Here is a 13,036-nt window from a genome sequence, read left to right on the forward strand (position 1 = left end):
TGTTTGTGTATTTTAATGCTCTGAACTCCTGTAATGATTTAAAGCAGCCTTGTCTTAATAGCCTACGTTTATTTATTAGACTGCGGCCGTTTTTAATTAGCCTCTATGAGCATCATGCCATACGCACAATTGATTTATTTCAATATCAGCCGGACCCTAAAATAATCTTCTTTATTAAAACTCTTTCGAATGCACGCGTGTTTAGAGAAGCCGAGCCCTTTCCTTGTTATTTTCTTCATTTGCAATTTACCGACTTCGTTTATTTTTTCGACACTACTTTTTTTTTTTTTTTGTGATATAAAAATAGGCCTAATCAGTTATACTTCAAAATAAAGGTTTGCAACGAAGAATTTTTCTTTTGCACGAAATGTTCTCGACGGTAAAAAAAAAATGTTTTTAACGTTGGGAAAAAAAATATTGTTCTTTGGAAAATCGAAAGGTTTTTTTCCACCTACGGAAAAACAAAAATCAAACGAAACGTGAATAAAACTTTTGAAACGGTTAAAGGTAAAATAATCGGTGTTTATGATCAATTCTGTAAAGTCGCGTCGCATTATTCCTCTTTTGTTCGCATTCATTTCCAAACCCCGAGCGATTTTTATAACTGCTGCTCCCATTGAACCCGAGCTCTTTCTAATCTCTCACATGCACATGCAACCCTTCATTCTAACGATATACATGAATATATCCAGGCGTAATGTAACTGTTGCATAAGAGAAAAGGTCCTCTCCGCACCTCTACCTGGATATTATCTGATGGAAATGTGTTTTTCCGCTGCTTCTCCGCGACATAATAACAGCGCGATGCTTTCGGGCTCGAGGGATATGTTTTTATCTCGCATGCCCATTTTAAACCAATTCAAGAAACGGATAGCATTGTGAACGGATGCAGTCGTCTCGCGTAAAAATGTCATGCACCTCCACCAATTATACAGCACGCGGTCTGGTGTTTAAATATACCTACACGAGCGATATATTAGTGCGACGCCACAGAACACGACGCACGCCCCAAGTGAACCAACGAATCGTGATTTTGGGGGCATTTCGTTGCATCACGCGCAAACGGATTCGGTAAGAAACGTCTTTTTTTGTCGTTTGCGAAAACTTCATTAAATACTAACGAATTCGAGCGACACACGGTGTATCAGTGTATCAAATCAAATGCGGTTGATTTCGTCCTAGAGCTTATTTTATGCGATTTCATAAAATGCATGAATCAAAAAAATATTTTCAATTGTATAATAGCCTATATATATAGTTTGAAGTCTCGGCACGCAAACAAGTGATAAACATCGACCCAGCCGTCGAATATGGTTTTTAATATCGCTCATTTGTGCGTCAATTAATCCCCGAACATCACGCAAGCTTCGAGCATCACAAAATGTCGATGCACACTCAGGCCACATCTCTTCCCTCCCCTCTGATCTGTAAACTTTCAGAAGGTAGGCTGTGCTCTGACTGCCTATGAGGAGAGCAGGAGCAAAACCTGCCAGCCCCTCAATTTTCTCCACTTCCTGTACTCAAGCAACCGCGTCCCAAAAGAGGGAAAAAGTAGGAAATATCCCGCAAACGGCTCTAAATAAGGCGCCCGGACGAACCGCTCGCGCTCGGCGCGTCAGCTGCCGCGTTCAGAACGATCACGAACGAAACGTTAGCCTCCCGGAGGACACGGCGAGCCTCCGTCGCGCTAAACCGATTTCGAGCGCATGGGATAACGAATCTTTAACGCGAAAGAAAAAAGCAAAAAAGCTCGAAGATATCGAAAGGCCAGCTTAAGCCGTCAAATGTATTGGAAAAATGAGGCTTTGGCCCCTCTGTCAGAGGGAAACCAGTTTCTATCCGAAGGAATTCCCTCAAAACAGGTAAGACTTTTATCGCATCCCGTTCGAGTGCGGACCATAACGACACGATTAATAGCACGCGCTGGAGTGCGCGCTTTGCCTGGAGAAGTCCCGCGTCTCCTCTCCTGTGACATCTTCACCTCAAAGAGATGTCAGGAGAACCGGGATCTGCTCTGAATGCCGCGATCTGCGGTCCGTCCTCTTCACATGCCAAGTCTGCAGAGGAAAAATTAGATTTTAATTACTGCCATTAAAAATCAAATTTGCAATTCTTTGGGTGGCCCGTTGCTTTCTCTGATTGGCAGCTGAAATTGACACTCTGGGGTCCTCTTGTCGCGAGCGTTTCAAGCTATTTGTAATTGCAGGTAGTTTATTTTTTTCAGCTCCTCGGATTGCGTGGAAATGCGATTATGGGAAGAGGCGCGGGTTAAGTGTGGGGAAAAAATCAATCCAAATTGAAATCGCTTCATTAAAACGGGCTTTTTGTTGCGAGGCTCTCGATGCGCGGTTAAAAGCGTTTTTATTGTTTTTCGGACGCATATATAGAGCGGGGACCATGCCTGACACGGAGCACTGCGGCTCGACTGCGTTGTAGGTGATCTCTCCAGACTCGCACAGCACACCGGGAGCCTCGCGCCGCGCGGACCGACCACACGCTCGCGCGATGGTGAGTGCGCGCGACGAGCGTCTCCGCCGGCGCGCGGGAAAGGCCTTCGGGCAGAACGTAACATAGCGCTGTTTACTGACGCAGTGCACTTTATTTCACGGATTGCCTCGCTTTTATGCGATCGCGGAATGTTAGAGAACCTCTTTATTTATTATTATAAAAATTAATTAAATTCGAAAAAGGCGCGGCGAATCACTGCTTGCTCTATAAGTGTCCGGTTTTGATTTTATTCACTTTTATTCATTGATTGATTTATTTTTTTTGCAAAACCTCCTGTGAGCCTCGTACTTTCCAGAGTGTGCTGTTCATCGCGCTTCTCCCTCTCGCAGTCGCAGTCTGACGGGGAATCTCACAGGTCGAACATGGAGAAAGAGGAGCCTCGCTCTTCGCCCAGCCCGCCCTCGACGCCGTCCATCTGCTCGCCCACCTCCAGCGCCTCGTCCGTGCCGTCCACCGGGAAGAACGTGTGCGCGAGCTGCGGCCTCGAGATCCTGGACAGATATCTGCTGAAGGTGCGCGCGATGGGGGCGAAACGCTTCGGGTTATTTGATCTTTTGTGTCGCCGATATATTTTATTTTATTATAATTTGTATTAACGGGTCTGGTTCGTCTCTGCCAGCTTGACATATCGATAAATACATGCTTCTTGAAACGATTGACTGAATAATTAACATTTGTAATTTTCCTAATCTGATTCTAAACTAGACTAAATCGAAGAAGCGCTTTAATAAATGTTTTGGGTGACCTATCGAAAAAAAACAACAACAACGCATTTATTATTATTATTTTTTTTTGTACTTTACATGTTTTATTTTTTTCTTTTTTTTAAATTAGAAGCAGTCTAACCTATTTCTGTGACATGCACGCGAGCTCTGATATAAGAGATAGGGTTCAGGTTTCTGTAACGCGCGCGCGTGTTTCGCTTCGGTCAGAGGAGCATGCTTTAATAACGAGAACGGGGAAAGAGGTTCATATCGAAATGGCTGTTATTTTTAAACACACGTCGTTTAATAAAGTAACTTAACGTGATGGGTATTTTTTTTTTCGATCTGCAAATATAGGCGCCGGTTTTTCGAGGGAGAAGCTGTCCGTGTAGCTCGTTAAAAGCGGCCGGTAGATGTTGTGTGTGCCTGTGCTCTCGGCCTGCTCGCGTCTCAGGAAGCGCGTCGCGCGAGGATCATTAGAGCGCGAGCGTCTCGCTCTTTGGCGGAAACTAATAAAACAGCGCGTGAGCTGATCACGAACGAATTTAGGAGCCTTTTTGTGCATTAACCTTTTCCTCAGCTCGTCGGATTTTAAAAATCTGGGATTAAATTAAACGCGCTAATTTTTTTCGACAAAACGTTTAAATAAATATTTATAAGACGCTAAATGTTCCGCAGAGAACGTGGTTATAGTAATAATTTTAATCAAATCAATAATTGCACATTATAAATACGTTTAACAGTATCACATTGTACTTTTTCTTTTTTTAATTTTTGCTTACAAAAAAATGAAACAAAACAGGCGACGTAACGTGCATTTATATTTATATATCACCTTTTTACACACAGCAATTCAAATTAAACAAAATATGTACCAAAATCGAATTTTAAAATAAGCAACATTTTATTTTATACAGAAACGCGTGGGAGCTGCTCGACTTATTAACTTTAACGTTTCGTTGCGCGCGACGAATATTGCGCGTTTACGGCGTTTTAAAGAATATGCAAATGTCAGTATTTCCCGCCAGTATTACCGCTTCATCTTCACGTGGTGTTTGTTGCAGGTGAATAATCTGATCTGGCACGTGAGGTGTCTGGAGTGCTCCGTCTGCAGGACGTCCCTGCGTCAGCACAGCAGCTGCTACATCAAAAATAAGGAAATCTTCTGTAAAATGGATTATTTCAGGTAGGGTAAGTTTTCACTTTCTATCCTCGGAAATATCAGGAGTGCATGTTAACGAGCCGCCGCTCAACTCTTAATGTCGCGCGCTTGGGTTTAACGCTAAAAACACGATTCCTTCAAAAAAAAAAAAAAAAATCTACTTCAGCAGACGCGTAGTTATCGTCTCGTCTCGAAACCTTTAAAAACGTCTCACACGAGCGTTTTAAATATCAATAGCATCATAAAACCTGATATTCATAATATTCGATTTTCGCATTTGTAGCTCGGTTAAAAAAATCGCAACGTCTCTCTTTCATGTTATAATATTAAACACACAAACGATTGATCTAAAAACCGAAATAAGGCATGGTAAATAATTATCTTGTAATTCTCTAATTGGTGCTTCCGATTCAGTCCTTTTCTGGAATATTTTTAAGCAATTTAGATGTTGCCACATGAATTGCGCGCGCTGGATTTACGCATAAAAAAAAATAATAAAAGGAGACGGTGTCAATGAGAGATCTAAATAGTACTTGATTAGTCGAGTTAAATTTGCCCGTGTATTTTGCTAGTAGGTGACTGAATGGTGTTAGAAATCAAACGCAAGTTACATAATTCGATCTGGGCCTGGTGGAGATCCAGTGGTGTGCTGATGGGAAGGCATGGAGCGAGGGAGATCCCACGGGAAGCTGTGAAGATGCTCCCAGGCTGGAAGGGCACTCAGCGAGGCCCCTTTAAAGTCAATGCCGTGCTGCAGGAGAGGGTTTGTTTTCTACCTTAAGGCCAATAATCTGAAGAGATGCTCCACGAGATGCTGCATCGGTGCCTGATGGTCACGGGTCGTGCTTCCTCGACTGATTACTGAAACCCATGCAAAGAAGCGGGAGATTATGCTGTGGGGTTATTGTGGGGGCGAAAGCGTGCTGCGAAGGTGTGGAGATAGTTGCGGATCAGCACCATAGAAATCTGAAAAAGGTTAAACGTGATAGCAACATTCACACAGATTAAGTGTGTTTTTATCTAAATTGCGGCTTGTGGAAAATGATTCAATTATAAAAGGTTTATTACAAATTACAGATGTTAAAAAAGCTATATATATGTATGTATGCAGATACAATTCTTTTATTTTATTCTTATAAAAAGTAAAAACAGCAAGCAGCCGTGGGGGTTAGTGTCGGTTTCGGCGTGAGAAAATACAGCCGCGGATTGTAGTTTTTTCCCCCTAATTGTCTGAGATGATCAGGAAACGTAATCAGAGATGCGGCGAGCGTTTTTTGACACAGAATCACAGGAAGATCCCCGGAAGCGAAGCGCTGATTGAAAAAGAGACAGTAATAGCTCCGTGCTTGTGGAGTCGAGAACATGTGTTTTTCTCCAGGAGCTTTGAAACGTCTCTCTTGTCAAGCCTTCTGCCTCTTCTTTAAGTCCATTTCTATTACTGAGTGTTGGTGTGTATATATATATATATATATATGTATGTATTTCATATAAAAAGATGAGATCATTAGCAGAAAGCAGCATTTGACGTAATTGCTCGAAGCTTATCCTGAACATTTATCTCCACGCTCTTAATTGGAGTCGAAGAAGCTTTATGCACCGCTTTACAAAAAAATCTTTGCAGCAGAATTTTTCTTAAAACGTTCTCCACGCCGTGAACAATTAGGTTTTAACTGTTCACTGACAGGTTGTTTTGCGACCTTACAGCCGGACATACATTTCCCCGTGAACAGGTTTGAGGTTTTGCGTCGCCCTAATAAGTGGACGTGATCGGTGGACCCGTGGCATGGGGCTTGCGCCATGTTTGTCTGGACGGAAAAGCATCCTCATTGATTCCTCGTAAGGAGATACGTTTGATTGGCGTCGCTCTCTCTCTCATCTGGACCGGATTGACAGCCGCTCTAATCGAGTGTAATTACAGGAAATCAAAGTGGGTTTGCTGCGAGCGCGAGGCGGGGGGCAGGTCTGGCGGTAAGGGTCAGAGCGGAGACCGTACCTACACTAAAAAGAAACAGCCACGGAGGCACGAGCGCCGGGCCACACAGGAAGTCAGAGGAGGCTGTTAATCAGAGCGAGCGAGGGATAAGGACAGGGTGATGGAGTAAGGCGGTAACCCGAGTGGGTTCGTGCCGAGCTGAGAGCGCTGGCTTTGGAGGAGATGACGCACTGAGAAGGCCACATGCACGAACACGGCTCCTCGTACAGAAGTAAACAGAGGAACTGAAACTACGACGAGCTAACGGAGAGAGATCGCTTCGGCATGCGGATATGTCTGAGAATAAAATATTAGGTACTTTTAAATGAATGCTGCTGGGTTTTACGGGAAAATGTGCGACCGCGAAAAGTTCTGTATAGAAGTGCGTGTGACCTACAACGTCAGACGCACACAAACCCCACTGCATCATGGGAAGGTGATGGCCGATCAGAAGAAGTACTATGTCAACCACATACTTCTCGCCTATTTTTGAATACTATATATTGGGCCGTACCACTACTGTCTTTCATACTGTGTAGAATGTGAAAGCAGAATTTCTTTGGAACGGGAAACACTAAATTGATGGTAGCCACCGACTTTCATAGCATGAACAAATACGGTGCATGCCGTTCGCATAGACGCATTCTTCAAAGCATCTTCAAGTTTGCACCTACAAGAAGAGTTAGTTATAATGTTATAGATATAAGTCTCTATTATGCCTTCGAGACGCACGCGTACAAGTGCTAAGGCATGGAGAAGCGCGTCTCAAAAAGTCGTAAGATTATTGCACACGCTATTATTGTACTTGGTTTAGAGCAAAAGAGCAAGCGATGCTCGTCTTAGCAAATGGCGCTGAGAGGGAGCTTTCCCGCAGATTATCCTACTTCCAGAGTGTATCACATTTAATCTACTTCCACGAGCTTCTCTCTCTTCCAGCCAAAGGTGACTTTCTCCGGCTCCGAGGGAAACGCTTTGGATTTTCCCCCGGCGAGTTACGATAAATCCAGAACGAGCACAACGGCGCGCGATCAAACGCGCGGCGGATCTGAACAAAAGCAAAAGCCCCTTAAGATCCTCATGGCTTTTCTGAAAGGTTTTGCGGTAGATGAACTGCCATGACAGATTACGGCTCCGTTCCACAGAGTTTCTCCTCTAAACACACGTCTGAAACGCACCATTACTCAGACGTTGTGTTCTGTGTCTGGAGCGATGCTGTCAGGAGTACGGTGCGCGGCCCTTTGAACGCTTTCTGCAGGCTTTAAGACGCGAGGCGTGTTTTATGTGTCGATGCTTTGCGCGTAAGTGGACTGTAAACATTCGATTCGGGTTTGTTTTCGCTTCTTGGCTCATCCCGCTCAAGTGCCGACTGGCAGAGACAAATTATCACACACACACACACACACACGAGCGCCGGTCCGAGTTTCCTGGGGGTCCCTGGTGGGCTGTGATGTCATTTCCAGCGGACGGACGCCCCGAGGGCCCCACTGCGGGGCTTTGGGGGCCGGTGTCATCATTCTTCGGTAGCGTGCACGGCGATATCTCAATATCCCGCGTTTCTTTGCAGTCGGAGGAGGCTGCGTGTGACACTTTGTTTACACGAGGTGCGCCGGCGGAGGGGGCTCGGATTCAGGCCATCTGCAGAGCATTAGTCTCCTCCGGTCCTCTCCACGCTGGAACCCTCTCCGGTCACCCGAACGCGATGTCTGGGTCAAGACAGAGAGCGGCACGGTCAGCCCCGTCCAGTCAAAATAACACTTCATTTTGGCTGGTTTGCACGGCCACGGGGTTGTTTACGGAGTCCCGTTGATCGCAGGATAACAGAGGAGGCTATGAGCAGCTGAACGAGCAGCGGGGAAGTAAAGGTGGTGTACGTATGGGGTTTACAAAGAACCTGATGGGGATCAGCGTCTGCGGTAGCGTCAGTAATATTATATAATGAGATCATTGAGCGGAATCGCTTTGTGGCATGCAAACGAATGCAAAAAATTGTATTAGAATGACGCCACGACTAAAGTCAGCGAATAGACTGTAGAATAAACAGATTCATGATTAAACAACAATAAAACAGACGCATAGATAGTTTTGCATTATGCAAAGTTTTAAGTATGTAAACTAAGCAGCTTGAGATTCATTATATATATATATATATATATATATATATATATATATATATATATATAATAAGTGAAATAATAATAAATGCTGTAATGCTGTTTTCACTTAATATAAATAAAAACATTGATTTTAATGTTTTAATATATAATACTATATAAAATAATATATATATATATATATATATATATTTTTTTTTTTATTATTATATAGTAAGTAACATTATATCAAACTTAATAATATATAAAATAAAAACAAAAATAAATAAATAAATATTTTTAAGTGATGCTTACTTTTATATGTAATGATATAATATATATTACACAAAATAATGCATTAGCTCCCTGCTTGTACTAATTTACATATGCGTATAAATCATATCTGAAGTCCTTTACACTAAAAAAGTGGAGGTGGTTTAAATATAGACGATCGTTCCTCGCATTGCGCGCAGCGTTGGATAAAATCAGAGTTTATGGATCCTATCAGCACAGTTTATCAGCAGACATTTCCTGTCGACCTGCGGCTCAGAGAATTACTAGTGGTTTGTTTGTGCTGAGAGTTTTACAGCCGTGTCTGACACGTTTAGCGGTTATCTTTTGGACACGGTTCAGCCTATCTGCGTTCTGTCTTCGGCCAGTGAGAGAAACACAATACCCGCTTCGCTGTTAAACCGAACTCGGGAACAAGAAGCGAAATGCTCTTATCACTGATCCTAAGCACGCGTGTAACGTGTTTTGCGGTTTATGGGATAGGTATTGATGCCCAAGCCTTTCTCTGTCTCACAGTAGGTTTGGTACAAAGTGTGCCCGCTGCGGCCGGCAGATCTACGCCAGCGACTGGGTCCGGCGAGCCCGAGGAAACGCTTATCATCTGGCCTGCTTCGCCTGCTTCTCCTGCAAACGGCAGCTGTCCACGGGCGAGGAGTTCGGGCTGGTGGAGGAGAAGGTGCTCTGCCGGATCCACTACGACACAATGGTGGAGAACCTGAAGCGGGCCGCTGAGAGCGGTACGTGTCTCGCATGCGCTCGCTTTAAGTCTGGTCCAGCCGGTCGAGCTCTTTAAGCACTTTCCCTGGGTTTTTAACGCAGGAAGCGGACTCACTCTGGAGGGGGCTGTGCCGTCGGAACAGGACAGTCAACCCAAACCGGCCAAAAGAGCGCGGACGTCCTTCACCGCAGAACAGCTGCAGGTAAGAGGATCAAAGGAACGCTTTCGTCTGGCGTGCATCCGTGTTTCGGTCTTACGTCACACTCATCAGCGAGCAATCAACCCCCGCTGCATCGCATATTTAAACTTCACCCATCAAATGTGGGGTTTGCTTTTCTGGAAAGTAAGCAAACATCGCCACAGACGACAAATACCCCTCACTCCACTGACTGAACGCATGTCTATCTTAGCCTCTGAATGACGTCTTTACCTGCAGAGTAGAATTTTTGGACGCTTTGGAGATGGAGAACGTTATCTTCCATGCCTTTATTACAATAAAAATGCAAAAAACTACAGAGCTTTGATAATCAAACTAAGCATATAAATATCTCGCAAAGGCATTATTTGGCCGATACAGAGTGAAAACCGATATCCTCGTGCAGTTTAGTCACTGTACACTGTTATAAATATATATCACAATTTCATCTCACTTTTTGGCCATATGCATAACAGTGCCCAGTTTTTAAGCCTCTGAATATTTTTTTTACTTCAACATATCATGCTTTATTAGTCAAAATCTTTAATAAATTGCTCCTTTAATTTGTAACTGCTAATTTTAAAGTATTTCTAATGCGTGAATCCTCGGTTAACGTGGCACTTGTTGCATGCACAGGTAATGCAGGCGCAGTTTGCGCAGGACAACAACCCCGACGCGCAGACGCTGCAGAAGCTGGCGGACATGACGGGACTGAGCAGACGAGTCATACAGGTGACACAAATCTCTTCTCTGAGTTTCCTGAACGCGGCACACGAGGCGGCTCGTCTTGACACTTGCATGTGTTTTTCGCAGGTTTGGTTTCAGAACTGCCGAGCGAGGCATAAAAAGCACACTCCCCAGCACAGCGGGCCGCCTCAAGCTCACCCGCAGGCCCGCATGCCCCCCTCGCTGCCCGACGAGCTGCATTACTCGCCCTTCGGCAGTCCTGAGAGAGCGCGCATGGTGGCCCTGCACGGATACATCGAAAGTGAGTGTCTGCTTCACTGTCAGCGTTCACTCCAGCTGTATAGAAACAGTAATAATGATGTCTAAGATGCTGCTCAAAAGTGCATAATAATTAGGATTTGTGAGAAGGCTGCATGTATCTGAGCAAAAAGAACGGTTGTCATATAATGTGATGCAAAGCTGAATTTTCAGCATTATTACTCCAGTCTTCCAGAAATCATTCTAATGTGATTTAATGCTCGAGAATATATATTTTTAAATAAACAAACCCCTGTTAAAGTGGAATATATTAAATATTAAACTGAAATTATTTATATATATATATATATATATATATATATATATATATATATATATATATACACACACACACACACATATATATATATATATACTTTTATTCATATTTATATATTATTCAGTATTCAGAAGGGATGCATCAAATTGATAATGATGTTGATAATTAGTAAGATAAAAAAAAGCCTATTTTTCTCTCTCTAAATATATTTTTTAATTCAACAAGCATGCATTTAATTGATGAAAAGTGAGACATTTTGTCTTTTTGAAATAAATTCAATTCATCAAGGAATCTTTAAAAAATGTAATCATGGTTTTGACAGAAATATTAACGATGCTGAAAATGTAACTCTGAAAATGACGGAAACGTTTTTTTACTAGAAAGTCGTCTTTTTGAATTGCATCAGCGTTTCACAGCCTTATCTTTGTTAAAACAGCATCATGATTCAACCATCAGCACACTGTTTCAAAGCAGACTTTTACTGGAGATTAATATTGCGTGGTGTTTATTTTGTTCTGGCTTGGCAGGTCATCCGTTCTCGGTGCTCACCACACAGAGCCTCCCTCATCAGGCCATGACGCTGCCGCAGCTCCCTCTCAGCCGCTAACGACCCCTGACCCCTGACCTCCCGCTCCAGAGGTCACGCTCCCTCTTGCTCTTGACCTCTGAACTCGCAAAAAGAGAGAGAGAGAGAGACTGTTTCCTCTCTGCTTTCATCGGACAGGATTTTACTCGCCTGCGTCTAGTCCCTCTCGGTTCAGGAGAGCCGCGTCTGTGACCTGTGAATTTAGGACTTTGTCACCAAGACCAGGATCTGGACTTCCGGACAAAGAGAAAAGACTCGAGCACACACTGTAAAAGACTAGCGCTCTCGGTGCGTCTCATCTGACTCTCGTGCAGCGTTTGGAGGCTCTGAATGCAAACAAAAGGAATGTAAAGTTACCAGCGTCAGTGTTAAAACATTTAGATTGAAAAAGGCAAAAGCACAAGAGATGCGGATGGGAAATAGATGGCATAGAAGCAGGTGGTAAGACCAATTTTTCTCTTTTTCCTTGCCGAAAGATGCCACGGTTGAAATCTGTACTGAGCCAGAGAAAGCAACGTATGCCACAGTTCAGTCCACTAGTCCTTGCTTTCTTGTTCTAACAGCCGTATGCAAAGCATACCTTGAGCCTACAAAGCCAGCGGTCCACAGATTTCACTTTAAAAACAATTGTACGCAAAGGACTTAAAAGTCCGTTATTTCATTGTAAAAAATAACAGCCATTTTTTTTGTCCACATTCCGTTTGGAAAGCAGATAGTTTTAGAAAAGTGAACTTGTTTCCTTTTAGATTGAGGTGAAACGTTAAACGGTCATTTCTTTAGTCCAAAAAGATGTCCTCGATATCTTCCCTAATTTTATTATTATTATTATTCAGGATGAATTTCGATAACTGTTGTCATTGCAGTTTAACTGCAGTCGCAGGCTATAATTGACGTCGATCTTAGTGTGAGATTATTTCAAATCGAATACAGTGCTCTGAACGTTTTCTAAAACAAAAACACTAAAGGATGAAGACGGGGTTATCAGTGACACGCGGCCGTGTTTTGTGCGTGAGACAGAAAGGAGGAGACAAAGCTGAGACTAAAAAGAGCACTTGAGTAAAATGTAAAGATAGCTACATGTAAAGAAAATGTACATGTAATGTATTTTTATTTAAGCGGTGTCCTGACTTTATGTGGGAGACGAATGTGTCTGTGTTTCATGGTTTTCTTCATACTAACAGATAGAGCTGTGCACGGGGGGAAAGTCTGAAATTGTAACTTAAATTTGAGACATGCATCTTGTGTTCAGAATGGGGGACGAGGCCTCGACGTTCTTGTATTTATTATGACAGGTAGCCTGTAAGCACTTTTCCCCACTTCCACATGTCTGTTTTGTAAAAAAAAAAATAAATAAAAATGAAATAATTAACTATTTCTTTGGCTGTGCATCGTTAATCGAACTATTTCTTTTTTTTTTTAAATGAATGCATATTTTAAAGTGCATTAGATAAAAACGATGGTTTAATGTGTTTTCAAGTGCTTAAAGAAGCCTATAAAGAGAGAGTGTGTGTGTGTGTGTGTGTGTGTGTACATGTTAGAAGTCATC

At 43.0% G+C, this 13,036-nt stretch overlaps 1 protein-coding gene across 5 annotated transcripts; it reads left to right on the forward strand.

The window, feature by feature from the left end:
* The first annotated feature begins 136 nt into the window (after positions 1 to 136).
* lhx6a (LIM homeobox 6a) lies at positions 137 to 12,864 on the forward strand. Of its 5 annotated transcripts, none has more exons than XM_043250265.1 (9): positions 137 to 1,861; positions 2,387 to 2,507; positions 2,837 to 3,019; positions 4,276 to 4,397; positions 9,243 to 9,463; positions 9,546 to 9,646; positions 10,277 to 10,372; positions 10,454 to 10,628; positions 11,423 to 12,864. In XM_043250265.1, the coding sequence occupies exons 2-9, from the start codon at positions 2,505 to 2,507 to the stop codon at positions 11,509 to 11,511; spliced, it is 990 nt and encodes a 329-aa protein (XP_043106200.1). In that variant the 5' UTR covers positions 137 to 1,861; positions 2,387 to 2,504; the 3' UTR covers positions 11,512 to 12,864. The 5 variants fall into 5 exon arrangements, with proteins under 5 accessions (XP_043106200.1, XP_043106201.1, XP_043106197.1 ...); XM_043250266.1 differs by having other exon boundaries at positions 2,436 to 2,507; positions 11,432 to 12,864; XM_043250262.1 differs by lacking the exon at positions 2,387 to 2,507.
* Positions 12,865 to 13,036: the final 172 nt, after the last annotated feature.

This window comes from Puntigrus tetrazona, chromosome 10 (genome assembly GCF_018831695.1).
Source record: "Puntigrus tetrazona isolate hp1 chromosome 10, ASM1883169v1, whole genome shotgun sequence".
Taxonomy (NCBI): domain Eukaryota; kingdom Metazoa; phylum Chordata; class Actinopteri; order Cypriniformes; family Cyprinidae; genus Puntigrus; species Puntigrus tetrazona.